We start from the raw sequence: 19887 nt of genomic DNA, 5'->3' as shown, positions 1-19887 counted from the left end.
CATTAGCAAGGTAGACTTTTCAGCTGTTAGCTGCTCTCCAATAAAATACAGCAGTGATGGTGCACCTTAGGCCTGGGGGCCAAATGCAGGCCTCCAGGCTTATCTGCGTGGCCCCCATGACTCTCCAGCCCACACCCATCCCCACTGACCCTTCTTCACACTTCTGGTGTTTTTGCCTGGCTGGAATGTGTCATTGAATTCTGATAAATGCCTTTTGCTTACCTGAATGAAAAGTAGAGAAGGGTGTGTGTAGAAGATAGCTCTCTACTTTATACAAAATTTACATTCCTTACTCTACCCACTTTCGCTGCTGGTCCCTTCCACTACTGACATCTAGCCTTGAAAAGAAACTGGGAGTTAAATGGCTGGACTGCCAAACAGATACCTTTTCTCCTTAGAGAGCTACAAATCCCAGAGTGATTTAGCAACCAATCCCTCTTCCCGGGAAGCACTGGGAATTCTACCTCTGTGTGTGGAATAAGGGGGCGGTGGCGGTTCTCCTAACAATTCTCAGTACCTTCAACAAGCTACAGTTCTTAAGATCCTTTGTGGAAAGCCATGAGGGATTAGATGAATTCATTGAGGCAGGTGATGATTACTTGCCATAATATAGATCACCTCTATTAGCAGAGGCAGTATGTCTCTGAATAGCAGGTGCTTGGAAACGCTAGTAGGGAGAGTGCTGTTGTACTTATGTCCCGCAGGTCATGTGACTCACATGGGAGTCCAGCCCCAGAAGATTGTGTCCTGGTTTGGGGGCACTTTGTATTGGAGGATATGTGATTGGTCACAGTGACAACAGAATTCTGGACCAGATGGGCCTTTGTCTTGGCTCAGCAGGGTTCTTCTTACGTTCTAGTTCTAGGTCAGAGCAGAGAACCAGAACTTTGCTAGAACGGTGCTCAAGTTTTCTGGTGGACACCATTCACACAACTTGTTGAGAGCTGAGAGATGAAAGATGCAGTCTTTCAAGTGATCAGTGTGCATTGTGTATGGCAACCATTCCAACAAAAATGGGAGTGGATATTGTTGTTTTTGGTCCACAAACAATACCTAACTGATGACTCCCCCACCTCCCACCCATCTGCATTGTGCTAGCTTTACATTGAAATTAATGGCTTCTGCATTGAAGTGAATGGTGTGAATAATGTAATAATAAACAGTGTATCTTTTGTTGGAAGCCAAGCTGCGGCAGAACAGAAATAGTACTCAAACATGCGGCGGAAGGGAGATCAGAGCCTTCTTACGCCCAAAATGTATCTATAGGCCAATGGCTGCAATTTACAAAATGTCATCTGTCTTTGGAAATGGGGAAGGGGCTGTGTTTTCCACACTGTTGCAACAACCCCCTCCCTCCTGTAGTGTGAAATTGCTTTTCAAACTAAATCAAACAAAGAAAATACACCCAGGCACAACTTCTGTTGCATGTGTCAGGAGCTCCGCTGGATCTCAGCCATTATAATTAAGCACCACAATATATTTTGTGATTCTTTGCAATCCTAACCAGTTTTGCAAGGGAACAAAGCTGACATTGGCACTCACGTCTATGCTGTGGAGCTGCCAAATACTTTAATTAGCCTGCATTTTGCTTATTCTGCAAGTAATTTTTAAAGGAGTCAATTAACAGAAATGTTTTTTGTCAGTATTTGTGGTCAGTTGAAATCTGTTGTTGATAATATTTAATTTGCATGTGGCCAGTAATTACGGTCAAACAGAGCTTTGTTCTAGCGAGTCTGAAGTTACATTAGTTCACTTAGTGCAGGCATGGCCAAACTTGGCCCTCCAGCTGTTTTTGGGACTACAACTCCCATCATCCCTAGCTAACAGGACCAGTGGTCAGGGATGATGGGAGTTGTAGTCCCAAAACAGCTGGAGAGCCAAGTTTGGCCATGCCTGACTTAGTGTCAACAGTGTATTGAGCTGATGGTTGTCATATTCTAGGGAGCAAATGTTATTCGTTTGTGTTTTTAAAATGTTATCCCTTTATGGTTTTAAAATCTCAGGATTCAAAATACTGCATGAAATATATACAGTTAGACTGGCCAACCATTTGAAGGTTGGGGCATCAGCTACCACATATTCCTTTCTGTTTATTTATTTATTTAATGCAATATTGATTTAATTTAATATTTGTATGTAACCTGGCTCTCTTACCCAAGACACACAGACAACGACACTTACTTGGAAGTAAGGACAATATATTTATTCAGGCAAGTAACAGTACAGGCTTGGCAGTAGACACAGGATCTAGGAGTCAAAATTCAGGAATTCAGAAGCAGGGCATGAAGTTCAGGACCAGGGCATGAAGTCCATGATCAGGCAGAAGCACTGAAGATGTCCCAACAAGTTTACCTACCTTTCCTTCCAAGCATTTGTAGATGAGGTGTTGTGCTCTCACTTGTGGGACTCTCGCTTTGTGTGAATATTGGGATTGCTAGCACAGGCTCCATCAGTTGGGTCCACTCCCATCTGCAAAGGTGGATCCAGGTGACAAGGCTGCCCCCTCTTGTTCAGACTGTTGCTGTTCAGTTGCTGCTGCCTCCTGTTCAGCCACTCCTCTTGGTTGATCAGAGCCCTTCCTGGTCCCCAGTGAGGCTTCCCATGCTGCGGGAAGGCTGGATGGTAGAAACAACATCCCTGCTCCCACTTCAAATATGGCTGAAGTCAGGGTAGAAAGGGGAGATCCTTTTCCTCCAAGGTCCTCCCGTTTCAGTCCTCCCTCTGTTTCCTGCTCTTCCAACAGATCCCACTGACCAAAACCCGATCCTGACAGCACTGCACAGCTCACAACAGTCTACCTCTTTTCCAGCAAACCACCTGAGCTCAAAGCAGCTAACTCTAATTCTTATTCTGAAACAAGACTTATCTTTAATGAAAGATGCCATGCTGCAATTGTGAAACCCTATCTTTCAAATGCAATAAACCTTAGGCAGAGAAAACCATTGCTCCCAGTGGAGAAGTACACCCAGTGTCCCACTTCTCCTGTCCTTCCACTTTGGTCCAGGCGATGTGTGCCTGTAGAATGAACACAGCCCTGTTTATAACCCTGCTTGCTATGTGCAGCACTGAAAGACAACATCATGGTGACTGTCCTTGGGCAACACAACATGGCATCCACTCATAAGATGGGGCACTTAGGGGTGGTGGAGAATCATAGAGTTGGAAGTGACCACATGGGTCATCTAGTCCAACGCCCTGCAATGGAGGAATTGTTTGCCCAATGTGGGGCTCATGTTCTACTGACTGAGTGAAAATGAAAGTGCCCCTGAATGAAGATTTTAGTTGGGGCATTCTGTTCATTTAGCATGTATGTAGCTGTTTTCCTGCTATCATGTGCTTTGCATGGTTCTCCTTGGTAGGTCTATCCAAGCACTGATCAGATCCAAGCCTGCATAGCATCAAGTGGGTGGCTGCATCATTTGCTCTCCTTTAGCTTTTCCTCACATGGCAGCAAAAACCCTTGATATACACATAATTTTCCAATTAGGTATGTTAAAATTATGCATGCTCTGGAGAAAGCAGGTAGCATTCTTACCCTCTCCCATAATGTTAAAACCTGAAATAATCTAATGAAGCTGAAGGGTGGAAATAGTTCAGACAAAAGGAAGTATTTCTTCATACAACACATGGATTTGCTACCACAAAATTTACTGATGGCTAGCAATCCCCCCCCCCAAAAAAAAACCCCAGTAGTTGACCAGAGAGTCTGAATACTGCATCCACAAGTGGGAGCCAACACTCTATAGTCACATTTCCTCAAGTTTAGAGGCAGTTGTTAGGGAACACAAATAGGAGAGTCCTGTTGTGTACATGTCCTGATTGGCCAGTGTAGGAACAGAATGCAGGATTCTTCCAGCAAGACTCTTTATACATTCTTTTTCATTCATCTTGGTTGGTTTTTTCTCTTTGATGTGTATGATTAACCTCCTTTAATTGATAAAAGTTTGAACTGAAAGCATCTTTGTAAATTCAATGAACATTTAACCATATGAAGGAGAGGGGTTGTTGCTGTTTGCAACCCAGAAAGAGCAGGGAAAAGCTTCTGAGATTTTCTTATAAAGCTTTCTTAAAAGCAATTTGAATCAGTCATGGCTAGAGTGGCACATTATTTTTAAACGAGTTGTTAACATAGCTGAGGCAAAGTGGATTTCTAAGGATATTAAATACTGCTTCTCTCTCCCTCCTGTTGTTACAGGATTGCACAGTGTATGAAACAGAAAATAAAATTCTTCATGTGGTAAGTACGCATTTTGACTTTTTTTATGGTTGTGCTTTGCACATGTCTGTCCCATATCCATGTTATAATCTTGTACATAGGATCTTATTTTTGTATTTACACCCCACCTTTCCTCCTTGGAGCTCAAGGGGGTGTACAGGGCTGTCCCTGTACCAATATTATCTTCACAGTTTAGTCTGAGAGACATTGTCACCCATTGTCATATATTGTCACCCAGTGAACTCTGGGGCGGCGTGGGCATTTGAACCTAGTTGCCCAAATTCTAACCCAACATACTAATTGCTGTCACACAACTCTAGGTTGTGTGTGTGGCTGAACCGAACAGAGTTTGTAATAGAGGTAAGTCTCCCCCTGCTTTATCCTGTCTGTTCCCTGGAATGGCCCTTCCTTCGAGATTTGCCCTGCCTGAACTTGCAGAACCATAAAATAGAGAATATGTATAGCTAAAGGAGTATTGTTCAGTCAGGACATCGACATCTCACTCCAGGGGCCTTCTGGCAGATCTCTTACTGCGAGAAATGAAGTTACAGGGAACAGGGCACCTGCCCAGTGGAATGCCCTCCTGTCAGATGTCAACCTTCAGCAACCTTCAGGAATACATCTGAAGGTAGCCTTGTATCTGGAAATTTCTAATGTTTGATTTCGTATAATTGTAGAGTTGGAAGGGACCACAAAGGTCATCTAGTCCAACTCCCTTCAATGCAGGAATCTTTTAGGGGCTTGGACACATGACCCTAAGATTAAGAATCTCATGCTCTACTGACTGAACTATCCCTTCAGTCATGTTTCACTATGGTTTTTTTTATATTCTGTTGGAAGCCGCCCAGAGTGCCTGGGGCAACCCAGTCAGATGGGCAGGCTATAAATAATAACATGATTATTATTATTATTAATAATAATCTGTTGTTATATAAGCTCATAAACTGAGCTGGGGTGAGGGGCTTCAGCCAGTACAGCGGTACCTCTTGTTACAGACACTTCAGGTTACAGACTCCGCTAACCCAGAAATAGTACCTTGGGTTAAGAACTTTGCTTCAGGAAGAGAACAGAAATTGTGCAGCAGCAGTGCGGCAGCAGCGGCAGGCCCCATTAGCTAAAGTGGTACCTCAGGTTAAGAACAGTTTCAGGTTAAGAACGGACCTCTGGAACGAATTAAGATCTTAACCTGAGGTACCACTGTATAGCCGCTGTTGAGCCCATCTCAGCCTGAGATCCGCTCATCCCAGTAGACCGTTGTCTAAATCTTTGTCCTTGTAAGTTGAACCCACTGATTGAAGATCTTTGCTCTGGAGCAACAGATTTGTATATCATCTGAGTGACAGCCCTTCAAACATGGCTGTCATATGGTCAGTTCATCAAGCCTCACTATCTAGAAGTAAGGCCCATTGGACATGCTGGATGTTAATATGCACCAGAAGAGGCTTCAGAGCCCTTGTTTGATTTGAACAACTTTTAAAATAAATAAGAAGAATTGAGAATCTGGTGCAGTGATGACAAAAATTCAGCCTGGCAAATAAGTATACTAAATTCACCCAATTGCCAATGTTAGTGATCTGCTGCATATCTGAGGGTCTGGAATAATAATAAATAAATCTGGTAATAATAAATCTTTCTTCCAATTAGCATTATTTAAAATACAATACAATAAAGAAAGTTGATGTTTCTACCTAAATGTATGCAGTGTGAAAAAAGTCCTACCTTGTTCACTTTTCAGCTCTCTTAATGATGGATTTTACCATAGTATTTAATGAAACAGATACTCAGACTTAAAAAAATAATGATACATTTTGATTGTTGTTATTCCTCTGGACAAAATTTCATATTTTTTGTGTGCATGTGGAATAAGAGTAGGTTCTTCATTTTTTTTAAATCTCGTTTAAAATTAGCAAACTGCTGCTTTGAAATAATCTTTAGGGCTACCTTTTGTCAAAAAAGAAAAGAAATTCATTTCTTTTAAGCATAGATGTATAATTAACTTTGTAGGCAGTCTACATTTCCACTAAGCTATAGTAAATGTCACTTTATTAAAAACTCAATATAGGTTTTAAGTCAATATTGACTGCCAAGTGGCTTCAAAGGAGATGTTGTAACCATTTGGCTATTTATAGAATGGTTTTTAAAACGAAAAACAAAAACCCTAAACCCTATTGATGCATCATCTTAATTATTATAGTCTTGTGTGTCAATAACTCACAGTGGGATTGCAGTTCTTTATAGATTATGCTAAGGGTAGTTTTTTAGCAATTTGTCATGCCTAGAATTTCATCAGTCAATGACAACTGGAGTGTAGATTTTTCTGAAAACAGGCAAGCCCAGCAGTAATAGAGTTCTTGCTTCTTTCACACACTTGAGAAGAATTAACAAGAGCAGTTATTTAAAATATTTTTTTTTAAAATTAACCATTTGATGAGTAGGAATTATTATTATAATTTAATTTATACACCACTTAATTGCCAAGGTTGCTTCTAAGTGGCTTACAAGTGTGAAACCAAAGTAGATGTAATTAAAATACAAACTAAAACAATTTCATCAAAGCATTAACATAAACATCAAAAATTAAAATGTATATAGCTCAAGCCCATCAAAACAGCACAATTAAAAACAGTTAAATGGCAATTAAAACAGAAATTCTCCCTCCCCACCCCTCACAAAGAAATAGTTGGTGGAATTTAACTGAAATTGTCAAGAGAGAGGGGAGATCTCTTAACCTTATGTTTTTAACTATAAAGAAGGCCTCTGATTCTTGCTCTGTGAACACACTGTATATTTAAAGCACATCCGCCAAAGAATCCTGGAAACTGTAGCTAGTTTTTTTAAGGGTGCTGGGAACTGTTGTTCTGTGAACTATAGTTTCCAAGAGTTCGGAGTGTTGGGGATCGGGGAGCAGCCTGAAGATGCCACCACAACTTTCTGCTGGTCACACTTCTTAGTAAGAGCACACTGGTAAACAACAATCATTTCCTGAAAATGTAAAAAAAAAAAAAAAATCCCAACCTGGCTGAAAGCAGCAGATAATCAGACACCATTTCTGCAGGCAGATAATTCTTCCAGGAAATGGGAAGGGCGATTTTAGCCCTGCTTTAGAACTAATCAGGCTAGATGTGACAGAATCTAGCCTAACTGGTGTTTCGGTTGCAGTTAAATTAGCTAATGTTCCTTAGCAATGAGTGATCCATACTGCCTTTTTTTCAGGTACAGCAGGGGGCTGAAATCCAATTACTTCTGAATGCTGCTGTCTTGAATTGGGAGTATGAACTTCCACATTCTGGAACTTATAGGCCAATTATGAGTCAATACAAAAATGCAGGTTTCGTTTGAAATTTGGGTGGCCCTGACTCTGGCCTTTGTACTGGCCCTTCCAACTCACATAGCAATGTTCTACTCCAGGAGAGGCTGGTCAGTTAGGGAAAACTGAGCATTTCCCCAACAACCTCAGTCTTGATTCCTTCCAAGCCCACCTGCCTGTCTCCCAACTTGCATAAACCAGAGCAGAAAGTGGTAGCACAGCCTGTCAACTTTCTATTCCTCAGTCTCAGTGTTATCCTTGTACAACTTAGCAGGGAGAGGGTGGGCGGGAGCAGAACTATAATTTGTTAGTTCTCCCTCTCATTGGTAAAGGTAAAAAGGTAAAGGACCCCTGGATGGTTAAGTCCAGTCAAAGGCTACTATGGGGTTGTGGCGCTCATCTTGCTTTTCAGGCAGAGGGAGAAGGAGTTTATCCACAGACAGCTTTCCGGGTCATGTGACCAGCAGGACTAAACCGCCTCTGGCACAACAGGGCACCGTGACGAGTGCCAGAGTGCACGGAAACGCCGTTTACCTTCCCGCCGCAGCGGGACCAATTTATCTACTTGCACTGGTGTGCTTTCAAACTGCTATGTTGGCAGGAGCTGGGGAGCTCACCCCATTGCACAGATTTGAACCGCCAACCTTCTGATCAGCAATCCCAAGAGGTGCAGTGGTTTAGACCATAGCATCACCCTCTCATTGACTCTGGCTTCACTTATTGCTGCCTGCCTGCCTTCCATCCCCAGCTGCTCTACTCTACTATACTAAACCTTCTTGGTGGCAACAACATGGATATATTCTAATTGGACAGTGGCAGTATTGTGAGTGCCTTCTCATGTTCCCAACTATGTCATTTGGATCACAGTTTCTGGGGGCTTGAATGAGTTCACATTTATGAACAGAGTCCAAATTTGCTCTTCTTTGGCAAGCCCCTTCCAAGCTTAGCTGTGGAAAATTCTCCCATTATATGAATCTCCATGCCGCAATTTAGTACTCAGAAGTGTTGCTAGTCAAGTGCCAATCTTCCAGCAGAAACCCACCAGTATACTTCCAGTACAAATAATTTGAGCAAAATTACTGAACAAACCACTTAAAAGGCAATTCCAGAGAGAGCAGTTTTTCTGACTTCAGCTTTCAGTTTTCTCCTTTCATCAGCTCCATTGAAAGAAACCAGAGCATTATAAGTTCTTAGCTGATTGTGGATGAACAAGTATTTATGAAAATGTTATTTCTCTGGTTAGCATGCAGTTTGTCTGTGAACCCACTAAATACAGTTACTGGAAATGTCTACTACTGGGGTTTGTCCCCCCCCCCCCATTTCTTGAGCAGTAGCACAGCATTAGAATGATGGTCAAAGTTCATAAAAGCTGAGATCATTTGTTTGGCTTAACTAATTCTGCCATGTGATACTGAAGCCCTCTTGTGATGCAAGCTGTACCACAGTTTTGCAAGACTCAATTCTGCACAGAACCATGTAGGCTTTTATTGAAATGTGTGGCAGGTGCATAAATAGTAATAGTAACACAAGGGAAAAACAGTTTAAATGCTCACAAACTTGGCAAAGTCTTTGCATATGTTTATATTATGGATGTATGCTTTGTATTGTTTTATTAATATTATTGCTTAATGCAAGTTTCATCATGGCCTTTGGCTAGAACAATAAACTTAGGAAAATAAAAAGAAAGAATAAAAATCCCCAAAAAGGAAAATAAAACAGCATTTTTAAAGCCCAAGGCTAATCCCCAATTAAGATCAAGGGCAATTGAGGTTCTACCCTATGTGAAAGTTTTCACATGGACCAATGTAGATGCAAAGACTTCCAACCAGCAGATGCTGGAACACCAGGGAACTATAATGTTCGAATAGGACTAATGTATGCAATTATATAAAGTTTGTGAAATAAATAATAAATGTACTGTTTGATTCATGTACACTGGTATTACAAGTTGATGGAGCAGAGAGGGAGATAGGAATACAAAAGCTGAAGAAAGCTAATGCGCAAGCCCAGTGTTCTGGGAAAAACATATAAAGTGGAACAATGAACAATTTCTAACACATCAGTTCCATTAAGGAAGTAAGAAGCAGTAATTTAGAACTCTGAAATCAAGAGAGAACATTAGCTGAGGGTGCCAGAAGCATCTGTTTACCACTATTTCATTCATCTATTCCAAGAATATCTGACTCATCTATTAAGCAGGGTGTGCTTCCTGTCTTCAATGAGGTGGTCTCCAAAGAATTTTTAACACATAAAAAATACAACCATTACAATAGCAACCATTAAGCCAAAGTCATCTCATTGGAACTACCAGCAACTAAAATTGTCACATACAACACGTGAGCCAAAGGCAGACTGAAAGTATAATTTGTAACAAGTCATTGAGTTTCCTTAAAAATCAGCCAGGATGAAGAGGCAAATGTGTTTCCCTGTTTCTTTTCTCACTAGACAATACACATTCTTTGTGTGACTTACAGAACACATTTGTTTATTTGTTTTATTTCTAGTATAGATACAGATATTTGATTTGGCTTCAATGACAGGATCAGGCCAGTGTATGTGTGTGCAGGGGTGGGGGTGGGGTGATAAAATAACATACATTTTGTTTCTATATTACTGGGTAAAAAGTATTTCAATATACATTTTTTAGAAAAACTCAAAGATTCTGAATGGTAATTTTTGATGTTTTTCCTTTCTGTATCCCCCTCCCCTCCATGAAATTGTCAAGGACAATAGCTAGTTGATGAAGATAGTACAGTATTTATCTGCTGGGTAATAAGAGATGTGGGGCTCCCACTCAGAAGGCCCTCTCCCTCACACATCCAACTGCAACAACCCATACTGACATACTACACAGCTGTACCTCAGATTCCGATCTTAATAATTAGACAGGCTCATATGGCTGCAAGTGTACTTCAGATATCCTAGTGCCAAACAATTTACTTTTGCTATGTGTCAAAAAGAAGTTCTGCATCTAGAATTTCTGTAGCTGCACTGAGAAACCTCCAGCTCACGGGCCTAATCAGGCCTAAATGGTAGGCCCTGGGATGGATGGATCTATCAGTTTTGGGTTTTTCGCATTTTTCCAATCTTAAATTGAGTTCACCCCATTTTTGCATCAGTTGTGATGTATTTTTTATTCATAATTTCCATGTGCATTTATTTTTTATGCATATATTTCTTTTAATAAATACATCTTGTACACATTTTGCTTCACATGCTCATTTTTGTAACCAATTTTCCTGAATATAATGTAGGATGCTATTGTAATGTATGCTATTTTCACCAGTGTAAACATTGGTGTGCACACTCTCTCTGTGTTATGTGTGCTTGCATGCATGCATTCTTTGGTTGCAGAACGCCATTTCAAAATGAAAAGACATCTGGATTCTGAAGAATATCAGAGTTTTGGTTCACGTTTTTGATTTAGGAAGTGTGAAAGAGGTGGGAGCAAACTCTCGCATTCCTAGGTTGGCCAGTACAGAAAACAGGATGCAGATATTTGCTTGGATCCAGCAGGCCTGCTTTTATTTTCCAAGATATAAGCTTGAAAAAAACGTAGTTTTCCAAGATTTAAGCTTGGAAAAATGTAGTTTGTGAGCCCAGCATCAGTACAACACAGACCTCACAGTTGTTGTTTTTAGCAATTGTCACTCTGATCTTCCGCCTGCCGCTTTGATGGCTCCTTGTCTAAATGAGTCTGCAGCTGCTACAAAGATGTGTAAATTAGTATGCTAATGACACACTGCTTGTTATCTCTAGCACTTTTGACCCTTCCAGGACAGCGGAACAAACTATCCATTGTTTAGATAAGCTTGATGCTAGGGCAGGTGCCAGCTGGCTCAAACTCCATCCAGAGAACACTGTAAAAAGAAGGAAAAACTTGTAGAACAACTACTGTTAGGCAGAATGATGCTGCCGTCTCAGGCATCTGACTTTGTCATGAAAGGGCACAGCAAATGGTTATTTCTTTGGGTGGAGTGATTTGTCAGTTACAGTTCTCTTAGCTTTTCATTCTTCCGCTCTTCAATTCTCCACATTTCTGAAGCAATTTGCATTATTATTATTATTTTTTAAAAATCCTCATGAATATTCATCAACCTTTTGTAGAATTTCTCAGAATAAACACAATTTCCTATGTACTTAAGACTAATGTACACTAATGTATTGATTTTTACACACACTTTCCCCTAAAATATGCATTATTGTTCGGTTGGAGAACTTCATCACAAAATTCAGATCAGTGTGAATTTTGAAGGAATGTATGTCGGTTCTCACCTTTTTTTCAGGAAGCGATAATTTGATAGATTCACATTTAAGTAAGAGCTGAATTGAACTTCTCCCCATCCCTAGTTATTTAATTTGATATTATGGAATTTTCTGCCTCAGCTACCAAAATAACAAAAAAATGGGTCGCTTGCACTTTAACTGCGGGGAGCTAGGGTAGTGACATGTGACTTACTTTGCAGAATACATACTTCTGTTTGAAGGACTGCCTGATCCAAGTCCAGTTTAGAATTAAAAGAACCTGAAGAAGGGAGAGCAGGCAGGGATTCTGAAATTGCCCACCAACCAGACAAGAGACTGAGCAGGCACACAGACTATCTGGTCACAGTCTACCCCATTGTGGGGTGATAGGTTATACTTAAACAAAGCGAAGGGGAATAATGAATGGAACAGTGTACCATTTTAGTATTCTGACTGTTATTGCAAATGGGTTAGAATATCTTTTCCTTACTGTTGTTAACTTGTGTTTTGAGAGTGGAGCTGCCCGTAAAATAAAATGGAAGAGAGTTAATTCTTCTTCTATTCTTAAAGTTGCCCATTAGAAGAACTACTGCTTAACTTTAGGATCTGGACCCTGAGTTTCCTTTTTTATTTCTTCTTCCTCTGTCGCTCCCCAACTTTGTGTGGTGTCTATTAGTTTGTAAGCCTGAGAGCAGGAGCTGTCTTGTTTTTAATTGATTATACAGCCTTTGTGGGAGCTGTTTCAACTGAGGCTATAAGAGCTTAAGATGAGATCTGCTGTGTCAGACCAGTGGCCTGTCTAGTCCAGCATCTTGTTCTCATAATGGCCAACCAGATGGCTTATTGGAAGCCCAACAGCAGGACATGAGCGCAGAAGTGCTCTCATGCTGCAAATGATCTAAATAAATAATCAAAATAAATAGAATACTGGTTCATCTGTTGTGTTTTTAGTGCTCAGGTTCAGCCTATTTTAAATGATGATTTTAGCTATTAGGATTCCATGTGGGCAGTTGAAAGATCAGTTATGTCATAAATGTGCAGATGGGACAGCCCCATGCAGCCAGCAGAATGCGCACTGGACTGACATGTCTTGAAGGGGAACTCTCTTGTAAAGGGAAGCTTCACAGGTTTAAGGATGTACAGTCTGAACAACTTACCTGCTCAGTTTTTCACATTATACAAGGCAATTCTGTGTTGCCAGTTGACGACAGAAGTGATTATGCGTTCCCCTGGCAGCAGAGGATCACAGCATCTGAAGATGCTCTGAATTTGGTATTTTTGTGTAAAATGAAAACTAACTTGGAGGGGAAAGTTCTGCTGACATCAGAGCTGGAGATGAGGATAAGAAGGACCCTTCTGTGAACAGGTGGCCATATAGGAGTTCATTGGAAAGTCTGCATGGAAGCTATGCATGCATAGTTCCCTCCTTGTGAGTGAGAATCCTCTGTTCTCAATTGGACAGAGACAGTGCACTCAGTCTCCACTAACTTGTGATTGCCATCATGAAAGAAGGAGTGTGGGAATCAGCCTGTTGATCCTTCTACCTATGACATGCATGCAGCTTTCACCATTTCTAAAAGCCCCCTCCCCATGTTGGGGGGTTGAATACCTGCAAGGGTGGGGTGCCTGCTCTACTCTAGTGAGTTCCCTGCACAACAGAGAATCTTTATCTACAGAGTTTTTAATCTGACATGGAGCCTACTTGAACAAAGCTGACCCCTTCCAAAAATAGATGTCCAGTGCCCAATATGTGGGGATTGCTAGAATGGCAGCAGGGACATGTGTAAGAGGCCAGTGGGTTTTGTCTCTGATTTTTCTCTTGCACAAAATTTTGCTGAACTATAACTTCCAACAACCCCTGCAGGCATAACCAATGGTGAGGGATTTAGGGAGTCATTGTCCAACGACATCTGAGGGGCTGCCATTTAGTAACCCCTGCTGTAGGTTTCCTTGCACCCATGTATTCCGACACTAACTTTGGTTATGTCATTTGAACAGGGGCTTGCCTCTTATTATTTTGTGTAGCAAGTAGAGTCTTATGCCAGTTTTTGCAAAATACATGATATTGAATTGTTTCCTGTGAGTAATGTTTTAACGCTGAGTTGTTTAGTGCTTCTCTAAAAAAAAAAGGAAAAGCTTATGATGTTCTCTCTCTCTCTCTTCTCCCCAGTGTAAAACACTCTCTGGCATCTGTGATCACATCATTTCGCTCTCATCCGATTCTCTGGTGTCTCAATCAGCTCACCTTGAAGTTGTTCACCTTACCAGCATCATGCCCAGTGAAGGGCTGGTAAGTAATAGCAATCTAGGAAGGTGGTTTTCAGCAAGGCTGGGTAGGCATTTAATGCATGAAATGCTCCCCTCATACTAAAGGGTGCTTGTGAAGTGGTGGGGACACGCAGGCTTTGAGGTTTAGTCCCACATCCCGCTACACATTTATTTTAGTGAACTTGGCAAGCTGCCTGCCAGAGTTAGTAGCTTTGAACAAATTTGGCAATCTTGATTTCTTCAAATTTATTTTCAGTCCTATATTGGATTCTTCACCTTTCACATCAGCTTTCAAACTTTTTTTTTTTTTTTTGAGGAAGTCCTGATGAAAATTCTTTGGGATTTTCCTCCTGATATATACAGTTTCTCATGCACTTTTTCCTAATGTACACATTCTTGCAAGCAGTTTTCCCTAATATGCATTTTTGTACATTATTTTCACTAACCTGTGCCTTTTTATGCATTCTTCATCCCAATATACACATTTTTTTGTATACATTACCTTGATGGAGAGCAACGTTGCAAAATTCAGAGAACTGTGAATTTCAAGGGATAGCTGTTTTGGTTCACATATTGTTTTGGGAAGTATAGAATTTGTCCTCCATCCCTTTAATCAGGTTTATTTTATTGAAATGAATGAAATTTAAATATGATAGGGATGGATTGGCCAGTGCTTGTTCATAAGGCAGTAAGTGCTTGCCTTATGATGCAGTCCTAACCATGTCTACTCAGAATAAAACTTTGTTGAATTCTGTGGCTCTTACTCTCAGGTTAGTAGGAAGAGGATTGTAGTATCAGTCAAACTCTGAGTAGACCCATTGAAACCAATGGGTGTAAATGTCCCTTGACGACGTCCTTCAGGCTGCCTTGGGGCTGTTACAGGCTCTTCTAATTTCTCAGTTTTGAGGGTTCTCTGGGGGTCTCGGACCTCAAAGGAGATCTCTGCAGGGCCTGATTCAGACAGGTTCCTAGCAACATTTTGCTTTTTCTGGCTTCTTCTCTGTGACCTCTCTGCTCCTGCAAATTCATAGGCACTCAAGTGCCTGAAACATGGGAAGTCCATTTCACTCTTATCCAATTTCCAGAAAATACTGTTGTCAAAAATCTCCCTTCTCTCTGGCAAGAACTGCTGCAAGCAAATCCTTGATATATGAAATTTCCCTGGTGACCGACAGAGATGTCTCTTTTTCAGAATGATATGCTATTCTTGCTTCACTTCACCTAGCATTTTGTCAATACAGGAGGCATTCAACCAAGTGTCGTTCCTATGCAAACTCCATTTACATTAATGGGATTTGTACAAGAACAGTGTTTGGTGGATGGAGCCCATAGATTACAGCAGAATGGATTACATTGTATGATTGTTAGACAGTGCAGAACTACGAGTTATTTCAATGAGGGGGTTTTTATAATTTGTTTCCCTCCAAGCACAAACATTGTATAGAATAATGCAATTTTATTTTTACTTCATTCAAGAGCTCTGCTTGTATGGTAAGGTTTTTGCAGCAATGCAAAAATAGGAGCATTTCCCAGGAGAAATTTGGGGAACCAAGCAGAGGGCTATTTAAGAATGCATTATTTGAATCAGGCTTCATTTCATAGTCCTTTGGTGTATGAAGTTAGAACTATAACTTTCAGAAGAAGGTCCTTTGCACTGATGGCCTAAAAGTTGTAGAATTATACTCTTTTGTTTGAGTATTTTGTTAGTATATTTTTCCCAGCTGAGCTTAATGTAGCTTGTTGTCAGGTGGCTCATCTTTGAATGCTATTTTTCATGTTTATTGTTTGCATTATTTTGTGACTTTTATGTCCCCCCTCTTCCCCCCAGTATTGCCCAGCACTCTCTGATAGCTGTTGAAGCAGTTTGTGTTTAAATGCAAGAAAGCTCATTGTCCAGTCTTCACTAGGGATGGGTGAATGTGCTGTTTTCTCATTTTCCCAATTTTAAATTCAGTTTTCCACAGCAGTTTGCATAGTTGTTGTTTTTTTAAGTATCATGTAAAATTTCCAGAATTTTAGTACAAAATTCTCCTAATATGAACATGTTTGTATAATGCATTTTATTGTGTCACCTTTCCCCAAAATACACCTTTTTGTACACAAAATTTGGCCGAGGAACCACATTGCAAATTTCTCAGAAGTGCAGTTTTCTTTTTCTTTTTGTAATGTAATTTTTATTACGTTTTTCAAACACTGTTGTGCAGTTTTCTAAAGAGAACTGTGTTTCAGTTCACACATACTGGTTTGTTAAGCATGAAATAAGTAATTTCTCATTAAAAAGCAAACAGAACTAAATTTTTCCCCCATCCACAGTTCTTACCATGAGGCATGAAAGAATCCTGAAGGTGACTCACTCAGGCAGGTAGAGTCAGAGTCAAGTTCCAAGACCATGGTTAGTTCAAAGCACAAGGTCTGGAGCTTGCCTTGGACCCAACTACCCATCTTAGCCTCCGCCTTCTTCCTGAAAAGTAGAGGGGAATTTAGCACTTCATTGACTCTCACTTGGCTCCTGACCTGTACATTGTCTGCTCTGGTGAGCAGGAAATGGTGAACAATGGGCCCTCGGTGTAAAAGTGCCCTTTCTCAACATTCTGTCATACTTTAGTACTACTGAGAACTAGAACCTAGGATAGAGTGTGCAGATAGCTTTGGCAAAGGATCGTTTCATTAGCACTCTAGGATATAGGATCAGGAGCCCCTCCTTACAAAAGATCAAACATTAGAGGTGGGTAGCGAAAGAGCACAGATGTTAAAAATAAACCTTGATTAGTTTTATTCCTTCAGCTACATCCAGATAATAAAAGTGAAGCTAAGATCAGCCATTTCTTACAGACGTCTATTTCATGATATCATAAAATTGCACAATAACTTTTCAAATCACACACCGGTTTGCTTCATAAAACGTATAACAATCATCTTATGATCCATTTGTCAGTTCACAACCTCCACAGTTTTCCTGGGACCAGATGAAAAGGAACATAGGAATACAGGAAGCTGTCATTGGCTCCTACAGCTCAGGATTGTCTACACTGTTTAGCAGTGGCTTTCCGGGGTTCGAGACAGGGGTGTCCCCTAGCTTTATCCAGAGATGCCATGGATTGAATCTGGGGCTTTCTGCATACATATCAGATGTTCACTGAACTATGGATAGAGCTTTAAATTATCAGCATATTTAGTGCACAGGGTCCCAAATCTTTTGCCAAAGCTGTTAAACAGGATGGAGCAACAAGAGCAGACCTTGCAGAATCCCAAGAAACTGAAGGTCACAGGGATGAGCAGAAATCCTCACTACTACGGAATGTGAATTAGTTTGCATTTCAAGGCAAACCCACCTACCTAATTCACACTTTCCCAAATAATTGTGAAAGAAAGCACAGGTGTCCTTTAAAATACACATAGCTTTTGCGGTGTAGTTCTGCAGCCAAGTACTGTGTACACAAATATTCCCCATGTTGCCCCACATTGGGCAAAAGATTCCTGCACTGCAGAAGGTTGGACTAGATCACCCTTGGGTCCCTTCCAACTCTACAATTCTGTGATGCCATGAAAATGCATATATTAGTGAAAATAACATACAAAAAAAAGCATTGTTTTAGAGGAAATTGCTCTGCAAAAATGTGCATATTAGGCAAAAATTGCATGCAAACATGTATATTAGAAGTTTGCATCAAAATTGCAGACTGATGTGGAAATGTGAATTTAAGTTTGGAAAACTTAACAGAAACGGCCAGATTCACCCATCCCTACTAACCACCACTCTGAGGCCTACCCTCCAGCGGTAATCACACCACCACCATAAATCAGGTGGTCCAACATGGACATTGGTATCAAAACTGCAAAAGAGGTCTATCAGAACTGTCAACAGTGCTTGTCTTGTTTCCAGCACAGAGTTTAACAATGACACAGTTACTGCTGGCAGGGAAGCAAGTCTTAACTATCAAATAAGTGGTGAAGAGCAATAGTTCTGTGGTAGAGCATTTGCCTTTGCATGCAGATGATCCCAAGTCCAATCCTCTGGGTATAGCTGGGGGAAGCTGCTGCTTTGAACCCCTGAAGAGCTGCTTCCAGTCTAAGAAGACAATACTGAGCCAAATGGCCCAGTGATCTAACTCGCTAAGATGTAGTGACCTGGGGTTCCTACACACTTGTCATCCATTCTTGTTGGAAAGAATGAAGAGTACACTAAGGGCTGTTGTTCCAGTGGTGGCAAAACCTGCCTCTCAGCCCTGGCAGTGAGAGGTCACATGCACATGCACCCTCCTCCCAATAAACATGCATAATCACACACATACATGCACACAAACAGAGAGAACTACTTGTAACAGACCAGCCATGCACACCTGACTTTCTTTGCTGGTAATAACAATAAATTAGAAACTTCCTGGTGTGACCAAAGACAGCCTGCAGCAGCTTCTCCTTTTCCACCCCATAACTGATGGCAACTGAGGAAAAACCCTGTGCAGGTAATTTGTACAGCTTGAGCTGCCTGTTTGATTAAACATAATGCGGAATGGTCCCTGAAGCAGTGTCATCATGACATAGGCTGTCTTGCAGAAACAATACATTTCCTTTAGTGTCAGAATCTTCTTACCATGAAGGATAAACTGGCCCTTCGAGACTCTCCCTAACAGTGAGCACAAGAAAACGTTAAAGTAGATCTTTGTCGTTACAAGAGGGAAGAGCCGTAGCTCAATGGCAGAGCATTTGCCTTGCGTGCAGAACATAGGTAAAGGTAAAGGGACCCCTGACCATTATGTCCAGTCGTGACCGACTCTGGGGTTGCAGCGCTCATCTTGCTTTATTGGCTGAGGGAGCCGGCAGCTTCCGGGTCATGTGGCCAGCATGACTAAACCGCTTCTGGCGAACCAGAGCAGCGCACGGAAACGCCGTTTACCTTCCCGCCAGAGCAGTACCTATTTATCTACTTGTACTTTGACGTGCTTTCGAACTGCTAGGTTGGCAGGAGCAGGGACCGAGCAACGGGAGCTCACCCCGTTGCGGAGATTCGAACCGCCGACCTTCTGATCGGCAAGTCCTAGGCTCTGTGGTTTAACCCATAGCGCCACCCGCGTCCACATGCAGAACATACATAATTGTATTTGTATGCCACCTTTCCATAGTTCCAGCCACATTCAAGGCAGCTTACAACATGAAAAAGTACAAAAGTAGTCATAAGCAATAAATAAAACATCAAAAAATGCACCAACTGAATCAAACACTTTCCGCATAAATCATAAGATCTAAAATGATGATATAAAAATGTAAAATATAAATATTGTTTGCCCTCATCTGGTTTAACCAGCCAGCCAAAGCCATTTTCCACTGTCGCTTGCTGACAGCTTCCAGGAGCCACAGGTGAGAGCTGAGTGCAGGTGGGAACCAAAGGTGGACAAACTGCCCCAGAAGGAGCACAACATGTCGCCCACTAGAGGTACATCACCTCCCCTAACATCACATACACCCCTTAATAGGACTATTCCCAGGTAAGTGTGTACAGGTTGCAGTCTTCATGCACATAGCTTTGGCTTAGCAACAGGCACCCAGACATGTTCTTTGGCTATTTCCTATCCATTTCTTTGAAATCCCACTTAGCAAGGGATACTAGCTACACCCTTGATCAGCCTTTGGCCACCGATTGCCCTTTCCAGACCTTTTGGACAGCAATTCCCATTAGCCCCAGCCAGCATGGTCTTGTTGGCTGAGGCTAATGGGAAATGTAGCCCCAAATATCTCCAGAGGGCACCAGGTTGGCAAAGACTGCCCTTGCCTGTTGTTCATTTTCCATGCCAGTTTCAAAGCGCTGTAGCAGAACATCTGTCCTAAATAGAAAATGGAGCCAAAGCTATCTTGC

At 41.3% G+C, this 19887-nt stretch overlaps 1 protein-coding gene across 4 annotated transcripts in view; it reads left to right on the top strand.

The window, feature by feature from the left end:
• LOC309524077 (connector enhancer of kinase suppressor of ras 2-like) overlaps positions 1-19887 on the top strand; it is a 320117-nt gene that overhangs the window by 148264 nt on the left and 151966 nt on the right. For all 4 annotated transcript variants that reach the window (XM_082208459.1, XM_082208458.1, XM_082208457.1 and 1 more), the window contains 2 exons: positions 4196-4237; positions 13939-14058. In XM_082208459.1, coding sequence (XP_082064585.1) covers positions 4196-4237; positions 13939-14058 — 162 coding nt within the window. The remainder of the gene's footprint in view (positions 1-4195; positions 4238-13938; positions 14059-19887) is intronic.

The sequence above is a fragment of the Podarcis vaucheri genome (assembly GCF_965113315.1).
Source record: "Podarcis vaucheri genome assembly, chromosome: Z".
NCBI lineage: Eukaryota > Metazoa > Chordata > Lepidosauria > Squamata > Lacertidae > Podarcis > Podarcis vaucheri.
The sequence above is the reverse complement of the archived record's forward strand: the minus strand, read 5'-3'. Positions and strand labels throughout refer to the sequence as shown.